This window comes from Lissotriton vulgaris, chromosome 2_1, assembly GCF_964263255.1.
Source record: "Lissotriton vulgaris chromosome 2_1, aLisVul1.2, whole genome shotgun sequence".
In the NCBI taxonomy this organism is placed as follows: domain Eukaryota; kingdom Metazoa; phylum Chordata; class Amphibia; order Caudata; family Salamandridae; genus Lissotriton; species Lissotriton vulgaris.
The window spans coordinates 1,822,204,248-1,822,219,117 of NC_141687.1; the positions used below are offsets into that span (position 1 = coordinate 1,822,204,248).

The window sequence follows — 14,870 nt, forward strand, 5'->3', positions numbered from 1 at the left end:
AGACTTTCACCCAAAAAAAACACTCCGCCCCCACAAGAAGGTCAAAATGTGTCGCCGTACAAAATAAAGTGGCTAGGAGATAGACATTCTACAAGGTAAACAGTCAAAATATCGAGTTTTTAATTTCGACCTACACTTATATCGAGTTGCTAATATCGATGGGACAGAATATCGATGTCCAGAATATCGATGGCCAGAATATCGACCCTAAGGTAAGTAATATCGAAATTACTAATATCGATAGCATATATATCGATGTAAGTAATTTCGATTTACTAATATGTGTTAGAAATATTAGTTAAGTATTTAAATTAATTGTTATAATATGTGTTTAATATGTTTTTATAATTTAAAAATATATAAAAGTAAATAATATGTTTTACTACCACAGCGGGTTGTGGGTTTATAGGGGAATAGGGTGGGAAGTAATCTATTTGTAATTAAATAATTATTTTTCAATGATTAATTTATTTTGCAATTAAATATTAATTGGCAATGATTTATTTTAATTGATTAATTGATTAATTAATTGATAATTTATGTATATTTTTAACTAAATTATATGTTTTACTACTGGAGCGGGTTGTGGGTTTATAGGGGAATAGGGTGGGAAGTAATTTATTTGTAATATTAATTTATTTTGGGTAAAGGGGTATTTTTAGGGTTCAGGGTCAGTTTTCAGTTTTTGGGTAAAGGGGTATTTTTAGGGTTCAGGGTCAGTTTTCAGTTTTTGGGTAAAGGGGTATTTTTAGGGTTCAGGGTCAGTTTTCAGTTTTTGGGTAAAGGGGTATTTTTAGGGTTCAGGGTCAGTTTTCAGTTTTTGGGTAAAGGGGTATTTTTAGGGTTCAGGGTCAGTTTTCAGTTCTTTGGTAAAGGGGTATTTTTAGGGTTCAGGGTCAGTTTTCAGTTTTTGGGTAAAGGGGTATTTTTAGGGTTCAGGGTCAGTTTTCAGTTTTTGGGTAAAGGGGTATTTTTAGGGTTCAGGGTCAGTTTTCAGTTTTTGGGTAAAGGGGTATTTTTTGGGTTCAGGGTCAGTTTTCAGTTCTTTGGTAAAGGGGTATTTTTAGGGTTCAGGGTCAGTTTTCAGTTCTTTGGTAAAGGGGTATTTTTTGGGTTCAGGGTCAGTTTTCAGTTTATGGGTAAAGGGGTATTTTTAGGGTTCAGGGTCAGTTTTAGGTTTTTGGGTAAAGGGGTATTTTTAGGGTTCAGGGTCAGTTTTCAGTTTATGGGTAAAGGGGTATTTTTAGGGTTCAGGGTCAGTTTTAGGTTTTTGGGTAAAGGGGTATTTTTAGTGTTCAGGGTCAGTTTTCCCTACTGTTGCACCCACTGGAGTGGGAATAGTAATTATTGTTAAGTAATTATATATTATATATGATTTATCTATTTATTTTTTTATTAAATATGTATTATTATTTTTTTAACAATTATTACATATATTTAAATATGTTTAAGTAATTAATAAGTATTATTTACAGTTTTTTTATGTTATTTTAAATTTAAAAAAATCGATATATTTAACAACGATATTTTTAACATCGATATTAATTTTTCGATATTTTGGTACTTACTATGTTGTACATAGGGCGTCGATATTTTTGCTATCGATATAATTACGCCGATATTTGTGTAGGTCGAAATTCTGTCTGTCGAAATTCTGTCATAGATCCATTCTACAATAAAGAAAGAAGTAATCCATACAAAAGGCAAAGAGAGTATTGATACATCTAGGACCATTAGAATGACCTCCGGCCACTAAATCGTCCCGCAGTATCTTTTGGATCACATTACTGAGGGTTACAATATGTCCCCAGTCCATTGCAATATGTAACCATTTTAGGGTTAAATATTTGACACTTTTTTACAGCACACATTATTTGTGATTTTATATGTCGGATGCTTATAAATGTAATGTTATAATGTAATTATGTTGGATTTTGTGTATATGTTCTTTTCTATTGTGCTGTCTCAATTTTGCATAACATTTGTATGATTTATCTATTGCACAATATTGAATGTAGTACAGGTAAAAACACTAAAATCAAGTGGAAAATACACTTCATATATGCTATGTCTTTTCTCTTTTCCTTTTTTCATTTAATGGTATGTGATAGGTTAACTTAGATTCACATTAATGGCACGTGTTAGGTAGCCGAGTGACTAAAGAAAAAGTTAAGAAAGGAATGCTAGTCATAAATGACAATCACAGATATGAACATGTAAAGTATCCGTCTGTAAATTTAAATAGGATTTATGGTATTGGGAGTATACTTACTTGCTTAAAACTTTTAGAAAGTTGGCATTTTCCTGCCCTAACTATTTGATGCGTGCAGCCTGTTCCTGGGTCACATGACTGGATGTAGTTGGCAGTTGGGCTTTGTTTATTTCTCCCAGACAGCCACACCATAGAGGGATTCGGTTTGCATGGATGGGCCATCAACTGGCAGGATGGAGGGCTGGAACTGGGCACAGCCCCACTTGCAACTAAATAGGCTGTGCCCTGCATTGGCACAAATGACTTGTCACCACTTCCTTATTCATGCAGCTACATTGAAACCAGGGCAGGTGAGGTAGGAAACTTCAAGGACTTCAAAAGGAATTCACTAGAAAGTTCCCCTCCTCCAGAGTGGGAATCCCATATAAATATTGGACCCTCAGACCCAACTCTTCAGTACGCTCCTGAATCTCTGGACACTGCAGAAGAAGGACTACTGTGCTGCTTTGCTTTCAGACGGACAGCACCCCTGCCCTGCGAGACTGCTGCTTTGATGACTGCTCCTGCTCTCAGCTACAGGAACATAAGATGCTCCATAAGCTCCCTGCAATGGCCCAGATGACCTGCTCCCTTGGCCTGCGTGAGCCCTGCTGGCTTATGCTGGAGTGAGTTCCTGATTGCCACTCAGGTCTTGGACCATTGGTGCGGCATCAGTTGAGCTATCCTATCAAGAAAAGGAGAAATCCTGAAGTTTTGGGCTCTTTGCTAATGGGGCAGGTCATGCCAAGATCTGGCCACTCGCATCAACTCCCAAAGCAAAGCAAAGCTCTTTTGAAATTGACTATTTGAGACCCAACAACACCCGGCATCACGAGATCTGTACTTCGTGCTATAGCATAAACAACTTATGGTGACTGCCAATGTGAAGCTCCAGCAATGACCATCTGTGACGCCTGACAGGATCTTTGCACCATAGCAATAACCATCATTGACATCGGCCTGCTTTTTGTGCTACATCAACAACCATCTACGATGCTCTCCCTGCTCCTTGTGGCCCCTTCCAACTGGAATGGAAGTTTTCACCTTGGACTTTGAAGTCCACTCTTTCGGCAGGATTAACTTTTTCCCTGTATCCGACCCATGCTCCATCACAGTCAGCCTGAAATTGTGACTTTCACTTGGTCTCGCACAACCAGATAACAGTGAGTGGTGCTTTGTGCTTTTAGGTACTTTACTTACCTGAAAGCTTTAAAATCGCATAACTCTAGTTCTACTGATTTGATTTTTGTGGTTTTGTGTCAAATAATTTATTACATTTTATTCTATTTTTCTAAATTGATGTGGGATTCTCGTGTTGTGTTTTCACTTTATTACTGTTTGAAGTGCTACATAACTATTTTGCACATTGCCTCTACCTTTAGCCTGATTGCTTTTGTACCAAGCTACAAGAGGGTTAAGCACAGGTTAATTTGGGGTTGCTTGTGACTTCACCCCGACAGAAATTGTAGCTGAGCATAAGTAGGGTTTCACCCCCTCAACCAGTAACCAAATTTCTAACAGCCTGTCAGTATGTTATAAAGATGTTCAGACTTAAGGCACATTCAATTTGGGCTACTGAAAGGCCTTCTCTTGCAGCCCAGCCTAAGCTTGGTCTGCTGATGTTAGGTATGGGCTTATGCTTGCCTGCTCTTCTGGGCCTTTCGGCCCTAGTGGAGGAACTGGACTCCGAGGAGGATCTGGAGTAGCATGGCAATATAGTCCAAACTATCCCGCAGAGGCCCTACACTGGCTGACCTTTCCCAAGTAATTGAAAACTAACACTCATAACCCTGTCCGTTACCACTGTCCAGTGGCACCAGCCCATTCTAATCTTTTAAGTTGGGTACATCTCATGTCTTGTTGGGAAATCTCAGCATCACAACTCCAAACATTATTGACTAAGCTACGCCCCTGGTTCCAATACCTTGATTCCTGGGTCTGGTGCCTCTCTTTACATTAGTGGGAGGTTGCTATAGTTATAGAGGGTCAAGATGACACTTTTCTGCGTGGATAGTGGTTGGACTGTGGTTGTGGGATCAAAGTGCAACCATTATTCCACAGAATGCAGCCCTTTACAGTGCAGTAGACAGTGTCCGGTTGCCTTAAGATAGATATAGGCTAACCTATTTAGGAGGCACTTTCAATCGGACTAGTTTAAACAAAATTGTTTTGCAACACAGCGCCATGGTGAAACATAAAAACGTACCATTGCAAAAGGTTTGAAAACGGCAAACGGGTCAAAATAGCTGCCCTGTTTGACCCCTGACAGAGTGCCCAGTGCAAGTTTTACATTTAAATTGATGAAAGGTATTCTCCCCTCGGTGTACTACTGTTATACAATGCACCCTCCCTCTCTCTCCGTGCCCAACCACAAGGCCTGAAAACAGCTAAGGGCCTAAACAACGTCTTGGATTTTTTTAAATGTTCCTCTAACAGTGTGGCCTTCTGCTTGCAGGTGACGGAGCAGTATCTCAGCACGCTAGCCACAGTGTTTTTCAAGAATCAGTTACAGTCGGATGTCACCCTGTTCCCGGATCTAGCGCCATACCTGCGCTACCTACTGCCTTCCGACATCTGGAGCCTCCCATCGCTGCAGGAGAACACAGATGTGTACGTGCTTATGGTCGCCAATCTAGTAGAAGTAATACACCCAGGATCTTGGACAACATATTCAACATCAGAACTGCCCCAGCCCTTCTGCAATTCAGACAAGGGTTGAAGATGCACTTCTTCAGAGCACACTAGATCTCCAACCAATAGGATTCACCACCCAGCATCATGCTTCTTTGTAACCAATCAGAGCTTGTTCAGCGCTCTTTTGCTCTCTAGTTAGGTTTCCTCTCTACAGATGTGAACTTAGGTCTATTGAATACTAATGTAGTTGCATTTATATAACACCAATCCTTGTGAGCAGTGCTTAATTTTAGTGCAGGTACCTGAGCATCTGTTCAGAAGCCGATGGCTGGTGCAAATAAACATTAGCACGCTGAATACCAATGCTGGCAGTCTTTAATCCACTACCAGACACTCCCTACCCCTTTTTCTTGACCTTGCAGGTTTTGTCTTTCTCCCTTTTGGGGTGGTTTTATGTCTTTCTCTTCCTCCATCTTTCCAATGTGGGTGTTTTTTCCTCTCCTGCACTTCGTAGATATTTGATGAAGAAAGATAAGTGCCGGTACACAAAAGTAAGTGCAGGTAGCCCCCTACGGCTACCACCAGCTCAAATTAAGCACTGCTTGTAAGCAGCAGCGGCCGCTGGTATTATGAAGTGGTGAGGAGGGGAGGGGAAACACAAACAACAACAAAAAAACAGAATTATGAATATATAAAATAGAACTTACCTGCTCTGACAGCCGACCCCTTGCTCCCGACCCTCGCTTCTCGTCCGGGAACTGCTGCACACTGAGTAGGCTCCCAGTTGCCAATCCCAGCTCAGCTCTCATACTGGGAATACTATTGATTTGGTCTGAGTGCCCTGTGCGCTCAGACATGGACTGGAAGCCAGTGTTGGTTCTTCACCCGGCTCTAGAACACAGCTCAGGTTAAAGAAAGGATAAGTGCGCATGACAGTTTGGCCGGCCCCAGACTGCCAACCAAACTGGCATGCGCAATTAGCAGTGCACACCACTCCCGCCTCCACCCTGTGCTGATGTATCAGTATGGATGGCCAACCCCGCCTTCAGCTCGGATTGGCAGCCAGCAGGTCGAAAAATAAAATTATATTAACATTATCAGTTTTTGTCCTGTGCCTCTGCTGGCTCTCAGCAGGGTAGGCGAAGCTCCTCCGCCCAAACGTAGCAGCCGGCCCTGCTTGTGAGTCTCCAAAGTGCATTGATGGGCGTATAGCATGGTACTGTATGGTAGTGCTATGGTTGGAAGAGTGTGTTTGTTGTGAGGCTTATATGGGTAATATATATGGTGGGAGAAGGCTGTTTTTTTCTATCAGCTTTCTAATAAAGGGTCAAATGAGATTGGGTTTTTAGCTGGAATGTCTGTCGGGCATGTGGTTCTTCTTGATGAAAGTCTTTGCTCTGGATAGGTGGGATGCACAAACTAAGTGAACCACTTGAAAAACTGTTCCAGAACAGTGATAGTCACATTATCATTCCCTGTCTGGAAAATGGCTATAAGAGAAAACCTGAAACTTCCTCAAATAGTTCTAAGACAGACTTCTCACTGACCCACATGGCGACACTCAGGAGAATGTCAGGGATGTCTTGAGATCCAGGGCTGCTGTCACTGACAGCCTGTCTCCCAAAGGTGAGGTAATGTCACCTGAAAGTTTTCTGTCACCTGCTGGAGGAGAGCTGTGGGTCTGTCCAGTTAATAGACGGGAACAGAGTGAAACATTGCTGGAGGACCTCTGCCCAGATGAGAAGACCAGTTGTCACCTGGAAAAGGAAACTGCCCAGAAGAGTGGACCTGCTGGAGGGACATTGCAGGAGACAACCAAGTGATGGAGTGAGTCTCTCTGCTTTCCCCATTTGAGCCAGTTGTGCTGCACCAAAGTTTCCAAGCAGGACTGATGCCTGTGGTCACACCCGACCAGGAGAGACGTTTGCAGGAGCTGACCCAGGTGCTGGAGTAGGTGTCTCTGCCTTCCCTGCGAAACTGATGCCATGTGCTGATGAAGGGAAGTGTTACCATGCCCTGCGGTCTTCTTGGTGCTGTGCTACTGAGAGCTGTGAGGCGTGCTGGTGCCACTCGTGACCCTAACAGACTCACTAGTGATCTGAGGGTGGGGTGGCATAACCATTTAGGAGGCTGGTTTGAGTTTGGGCCTTAGTTGCATCACTGGCAATGGCAGTGCCTGACTTGCCACCATGCTGCACACCCCTGTTATCTTCGGTACCACTTGAAGCCCTGAGATAAAAGATAGATGCCCATGCATGCAGCGCACCCTTAACCCTCTGTCTTACTACACCGAAGAGGATAAACACTAACCGAAGGTGGACGCAGAGAAATGCAGGGTTTAGAACGGAGGCTGTGGGTCTAATTTCTAATTTCTAAGAAACAGGATACCATTGAGATACAGACAGACCTGCCAGGCAGTACTTTATTTGATCCAGTGGTTTCAGGTGCTCGGCACCAGCACTTAATTGTCAAACCCAGCAATTTTGAGGTGAACAAAATAGTTATTTAATAAGTCAATATTCATTACAAATGACTAATTTCTGCCACTCAAGCAATTCGTGTAACTTTGCGTGGTCTGGAATAGTCTGAATTGTCACACTTGTAGGAGTGTGATGGTTAGTAGTTGTGTTGGTATTGACATTACCAGCACTGGCAAGGGCAATGGATGGTGTAAGCTGTAGTGGCCTCATGACAAGGGCCCTGGCACTTGTGTTTTGTTTTACTTTTACAAATAAAGCACTGCTGGTCACAAGCATAGTATCATGCTAACACCCCAGTTTGAATATTCACTGTGATTTGCCTTTATAACTCACAATTGTCTTACCTGTGCCACCTCTTAGAAACTTGTGTTCCCCTACCTAATCTATTTGTGTTGTATTGCATAGTTGGTTGTAATACATTACTTTCGTTTTTTCATAAAGCTAAAGCACTGGGCTGGGCAGTCATTAGTGAGGGATATTGCGTGATTGTTGAATTCTAAGTCTCACTTCCCTAAGAGTCAATTTCTGAAGGGTGCGCCTGGGGCTCCGTTTGCAGTGCCATAGTGGTTCAGGCCCCAGGACATCAGTGGTAAAAGACTTAAATCGCCTCGTTTTGGGCCCATAACCATTGCTTGTCACGGGGCCCACAAAATATTTCTGCCAGTATCTAATAACATTATGCCACAATATGCTCCTGACACACGTTTCTCTTCTTTATCCTACAGGTTGCTTTCAATGCGCTCCAATCTGGGGAACCTTTCTGCGGAGCAGAAGCAGGCCCTGGGGGTATGGCTAGGGAGCTCCTCCAAGTTTAGCAGCATTCCTTCCCTGTCTGCCTCCTACTTGAAAGACGTTGGCAGTCTCCTCTCCTTCCTCCCTTTGGATCAGTTTTTGCAGCTGACATCAAAGCAGGTAACAAATTTCAGTGCAATATTTATGATATCTATCCATTGGTTTGTTCATCTACCCAAGGGTTTTCCTATCAAAAAATATCTTGCTTTGCTGAACAGTGTGATTTCCTTCCTGAGGGTGGATGCCCATTAGCCCTGGCTCCAGTCCTTCTTCATACATCCACCTCATTCTGTGGTACTTCCCAACTGGTTCAACAATAGATCAGTTGATAGGCTGTCCAGTGTAAAGACATGTAAGGATTTACAATAGGAACCAGCCAGTGCTGCTCAGCCTCAGTGATAATGCAATCTTCGTCTGGGCAAAGGAATCTTAAATACAGGCAGCAAATTTCAGCCTCCTGTCTTTATTGTCCCAGTCTTTACTTAGGGCTAGATGTAGGTAAATAGGTTTTACCGATTCTTAAATACCGAATTTTACCGATTCGGTATTTAAGAATCTGTAAAACCTATGTAGGTAAAAAACCGGTAAAAAATTCCGATTCGGTAAGATTCGGTATTTGCCATTGATTCCTATGGGCCTTGAAGCGCATAGGAATCAATAGCAAATACCGATTCGGTAGTTACCGAATCGGTAAATTTAACGAATTGGCAGGGGGAACAGGGTGTCACTTTGACACCCTGTTGCACCCCTGTTTCAGGCTTGTGTGCCATTTGACACACATACATGCCCTTAGGGCATGTCTGTGTGCCACATGGCACAGGTGTACATGCACAAATGTGCATGTACACAGGAATTCGTTATTTACCATGTAATAGTATTACATGGTAAATACCGAATCCTGAATGGCCTGTAGGACTGTTAACAGTGCTACCTACATAGCAAATTACAGATTCGGTATTTTTACCGATCGGTAATTTTACCGAATCAGTAAAAATACCGAATCTGTAAGTTTTTCAAACCCCTACATAAGTAGTGTCCAAATACCGGTCGGAAACGGCCGAAAATCGGTATTTTCGGCCGTTTCCGACCGGTATTTGGACACTACTTAGGGCCCGATGTAGGTAATTCTAAATTACCACTTCTAAAATACCGAATCATACCGATTCGGTATTTAAGAAGTGGTAAATTAGAAGGGGGGAAATGTAGGTATTTCAGATTCGGTAAATACTGAATCGTTAAGATTCGGTATTTACCGACTCTGTAAATACCGAATCGGTAAAGCCCATTGATTCCTATGGGCATTGCAGCCCATAGGAATGAATGGTCATTACAGAATCGGTATTTACCGATTCGGTAAATACCGATTTTTGCAAGGGTGCAGGAGGTGTCACTTTGACACCCTATAGCACACTGAATTCAGGCACGTGTGCCATGTGGCACACAGACATGCCCTAAGGGCATGTCTGTGTGTCGCATGGCACTGGTGTGCATGCACACATGTGCATGCACACCTGTATTCGGTATTTTACCACCCAATAGGATTGGGTGGTAAAATACCGATTCTTAAAGCCCTGTGGCACTCTGACATGTGCCAGCTACATCTGCATTTACAGAATCGGTATTTTACCGAGTCTGTATTTACCGATTCGGTAATTTTACCGAATCTGTAAATACAGAATCGGTAAAATACCGATTCTGTAAATGCATGCCCTACATCTGGAAACCGTAATACCGGTCGGAAACGGCCGAATTCGGCCGTTTCCGACTGGTATTAGGGCACCTACATCAGGCCCCAAGTGAGGCTTTGCCTCGTCCCGTAGGCAATGTTTAATCACCATGAAAAAATGAAATACACTTTTTAGGCTGTCCCTATTATTGACTATTATTTGTTGTCAGCATTAGGAGGGAGGGAAGAATCGTGAGAATTTGCCTTTGTACAGGCTCCCTGTCCTGCGGGGCTGAGAGGGTGGACTTCTTGGCCAGCAATTTCCTTTGAGCATGGTCCACTGAGGGTGTGACTCCACCACCTTATGTGGTCCACTGTGGGAATGAGTCCACCACCTTGCGTGGTTCGCTGAGGGCGTGACCAGGCCTGGGTGGAGTTCGAGGAGTTCTGCTATGCCGAACTCCGCAAAGTGACAAAACAATTCCGCCAAGCTACGCAGAGTCCAGCAAGCGGTGCAGTATGCTACCTCGCTTTGTTCTTGCTGATTTTTAACACTGGGTGTTTGTCCCACACTGTAAAATCAGCACAAATGGCATTGCGCGCAGCCCCAGAGGGTGCTGCTTCTTTCTGCCACTCGAGAAGAAGTTCTACTACTCGAGCAGCAGCTTCTTCAACGCAAACGGAAGGTTTCTCAACGTGAATGATAGCGACCATCAGTGACCGCCCACATTGAGAAATCTCGCTGGCAGGCGGTCTCCTGTTCCTTGCTCTCACTCGCCAACTTACCATAGGCGAGCAAGGAAAAAAATACTCTCTGGTACGTGGAGTGCAAACAACTCTGAAAACTCCTCGAATTGAGCAGAGTTCATCACCCAGGCCTAGGCGTGACACCACCAGCTTGTGTGGTCCACTGAGGGCGTGACTCCACCACTATGCCTTTCTTCCTGACAGCATCAGTCTTTCGAAACCTCAGCAGATACAACTTTCCTGCAAAACAATCAAATTCCTGACATTTGAGGCTCAAGAGCTCGAAAAAAAGGCAGCAGTAAAACATGAACTGGGACATATGGACACTTTGCCGCCGGACCCAGATCCTCCTTGATGTACTTCACAGCCTACTCTCCTCCCTCTCCTCCTTTATTCACAGACACTGCAAGCACTTTACTTGAGACAGGGGGCACAGACACATTTAACCAAATATAAGCTCTAACATGTGCTGCATTCGTTGTTATAACAGCCATTTACTGGCCCCAATCTTCTAATGAGAGGGCCATCGCCTCATTAAGCGCTACTCCTGTTTTTATTCTTCTTGTATATTTAAAAGCCCTCTCCCTGTTTTTACTCAGCATGTACATTTATGCAATGCTGCCCAGCACATGGGGGCATGTTTTATGCTATATGTTGTTGTTACTACATGGTGGTATGTTCCACCCTTTTACGATTTTAACAAACCAAACAAAAGTATTCCTATTCTACTCACTCCTCCGTTATTTGGACTTTTCCTATAGATTAGCTATTATTGAGCAACAAGGCATATTTCTTTCTGGCATTTCATTTGACTGTTTATGTTTGTCAGCTGCTGCCTCCAGTTCATTTATCGCACCATGGCATAATGTATGGATGTGTGCATGAAGCCAAAAGCCTCTGCGAAGCCATCTTCCATTTATAGGGGAAAAACATTTGGGGGTTCATTTGTACTAAGTTATTAAAAGATCTGCTGAGGATAGCAAACTAATGACCACAACTCGCCCTGTGGGTAGAGGGCGGTGGTTTTGAGCCTGAATGCATTCTCCTTCTCAGTCCACCTCCAGAGTCAACACTTTTGAGGAAGGGGGGGCAAAACCAGGGGAACCCTTCCACTGCTAAATCCCAGTTCCAGCCAGTCTCTGCGCTGCCCCTTCATCCGACCCCAAAGCGGGGAAGTGGGTGTGGGGGGCAGACCTTATCTGCTGCAGTTTTTCAATTTTACTGAAAGGAGTTTTTAGCAGACGTATGGGTACTTAACACCATTCCTGAAGGGTATTGAATAGAGTGCAAAATGAACAGAAAAATTAGAAAAAGGGTAAATGACTCAACTAGGGCCAGCACTAGACCTTAAGACGCAGTGTCTCTCCCCAAACACTACCCAGTTTTAATTCAAAATGACAAGTTTAGCGCTCTTCAAAACGATGCCGGTGCCGAGATTCTTATACGCCCTACAAAACTATCCGAACCTGGTCCCGCACTCATATTTCGCATCCATTGAGGCCACGCAGAGAGAGCTGCTGTTGTCGGGAACACCTCGCATATCCCTCCTAAAATTGACCCTGGGGTGGTTTGGCGGCGGCATAGCACTCCAAGTATTACTGGGCTGCACAACTCTCAGCCATTAATCAGGGCACATGCTGTGACGAGAATGACCCTGGGTATGGAATGGATCGTTGCCTCTTGCCGGGCGGGAACTTCGAGGCGGCGCTCTACTCTAGGCCTGGTAGGTACCCGCTCACTGGGCCCACGCAACACTCGGTACAGTTGTGGCATATTGTGCAGCGCAAGCTGGGATGGGCCGACACCCTCATGATGGCAACCCCTCTATGGGTCTCAGAGAAACTGGAAACGCTGGGCCAAACCAAGGGGTTCCGTAACTGGGACCTCATAGGCATCTCCCACACTCAGGACCTGTGGGGCCTGGATGGTGTAGTGTCCTTTGCCTCACTCCAACGCACCTACGAACTGGCACACACAGAACATTTCAGATACTTACAGGTTAGACATTCCCTCCAAGCGAACATCCCCTCGGGAACCCAACCCCCTGACTCCTCCCCCTTGGAGGATAGACTCTTAGATGGCCACCTCCCCGAGCATGCCATATCAATCACATACAAAAAAATCATAAACAACTCCCCAGACCTGCTGCTGCCCCTCAAAGGGAAATGGGAAGCTGATGGGCTAGAAATAGATGAGGAAGAATGGAGAAATGCGCTTACCTCCCCTAAGGAAGTAGCCATATCGGCCAGGCTCCGGCTGATTCAGCTAAAAGTTTTCCACCGAGCATATATCTCAGGAACTAGACTGCAGCGAATGGGCCGCAGTGAGGATGGGCTCTGTAGGAGGGGATGTGGGGAGGTAGGGACCTACTTCCATATACTGTGGGAATGACCACTGCTAAGGAATTATTGGGCCCGGTAGACCTGCTGTATGCAAGAGGTTTGGGGGTGGAGCTGCGAGTGGAAGCAAAGAGGTGCCTGCTAAACATATGGGAACCCACAGATCTACCACCTCGTGGGAGGCTATGGGCTACATTGGGATTTGCAATATAGCCATGATGTGGGGGGCAACTAGGCCTCCTAAACTGAGCCCCTGGAAGACTGATATGGACTGGTGCATGCTCCAGGAGAAAACGATGTACGTGGCACATGGATGCCCACCGAAAGGGATTGAAGTGTGGTCCAACTGGAATGAATATAGAGGCAAAAATCTGTGAACCCCCCCGAATTGTCCCGATTGACGAACCGCTCACACTGTAAAAGTATTGTGATGCACTGTTCCGCCTACTTTTGTTACTATATATGCTATTTATGCTCTGTGATTTCCCACGATGCACATGTGAATGCTGTATGCCTTGCTTGTGATGACCACAACTTGTTTTCTTTTGTTAATAAAAAAGAATTACAAAAAATAAATACAAGTTTAGGGTCAAGAAGGTTAGTAGGGAAAAAGTTAATTTGTTAATAAATGGTTTGTTGATTACTGAGACAAATTTACAATCTAAAATATATATGTACTCTCTGGACTACAGTTTAAGATGCAGCAGGAGCACACTAAGTCAAGGGTACTAAAAATGCCAACACGTGTTTCACAACATTTATTAAATATAGTTGCTTCTTCAGGACATAAGAAGTCAATTTTACTATACAATTTTAGAAGCAGTCCAGAGTACGAACACAGAGTAAGATACCAAGATACCATATCAAAATAAAATTTGAAGGAAACAAAAAACAAGTAACAAAAGGTGTAAAAATAGAGACAAAAAATAATTTACATTCTCAGAAAATTTCTAAGAGACTTGTAGATGATGCACCTTATTTTGAATACAAAATGTATACTATTAAACCATTGAAGTGTATAAGTATATAAATGTATAAAAAGATTGGGGATTTTAATATTGAATGAAAAAAGATTTGCCTTGTTTATATTTTCTCAAGTGGGGTCATTTCAAATTACGGTCAGTAGATTTCTTGATAAATTATTAAAAGCGTTTGTATTTGCCTATATTTGTAGTGAAAAAACGATTAGGACACCATATTTCAGCAATTATTTTTAAATGATCTGAATTCCATGTCATTACATTCATTGGAGAAATCTTTACAATTGCATCCTAAGATGAGATTTCATTCTGTCTAAAAAGGTCTTTTTACTGGGGAACAGCCTTTACCACAAATCTTTTCCACGAAATGCAAATACAACGCATGTTCTACATCAGAATTACATTTACCATGCTGGTCTTTACCAGGCAAGTCTTTACACCGCATACATGTTTTAATTGGTGACTATGCGGTGTTTAGTTTATATATATTTTAAGGGTAAATAAAAAAGGGGGGTTTGAGGGGTCTCCCCCTAAAAGTAAACCTGTAATTGACATAAAGGTAATTTTTTATGTATAATTGGTTTAGAATATTGTTTAAGATTATTGTGTAATGTTTGAACAGTAGATGGCAGTGTTACACTATGACTGGATATTTATGTAACTGTAAAAGTGGGAAAAGTGTGCGTGGTAGTGGATTGTGTGGTAAAGGTGTGTCAGATGTGACTGAATTTAAATGTGTGGTAGCGGTATACGTTTGAAAATCTGCGTTGTAAAAACATGCATGGTAAAGTAGCGCGTGGTAATGTCATACAATCTTTTTACTGCAATTTTATTATAACCAGCATTGGGAAAGCCAATAGGTCACGCCTTTGTGACCTATGGTCATTGGCAATTGTTTTATCCAAGCTGCACAGAATCATGTGTTATGTCAGTTAGAGATGACGGGACCCTTTTGGTTTCTGGCGAAGTCCGTAGAACAGT

General features: G+C 43.2%; 1 protein-coding gene across 1 annotated transcript in view; it reads left to right on the plus strand.

Annotated features, from left to right (window-relative positions):
* The window catches only part of LOC147733335 (uncharacterized), a 496,040-nt gene that overhangs the window by 185,114 nt on the left and 296,056 nt on the right, over positions 1 to 14,870 (plus strand). The window contains exons 6-7 of the mRNA XM_086956338.1: positions 4,707 to 4,861; positions 8,091 to 8,277. Of these exons, the coding sequence (XP_086812464.1) occupies positions 4,707 to 4,861; positions 8,091 to 8,277 (342 nt within the window). The remainder of the gene's footprint in view (positions 1 to 4,706; positions 4,862 to 8,090; positions 8,278 to 14,870) is intronic.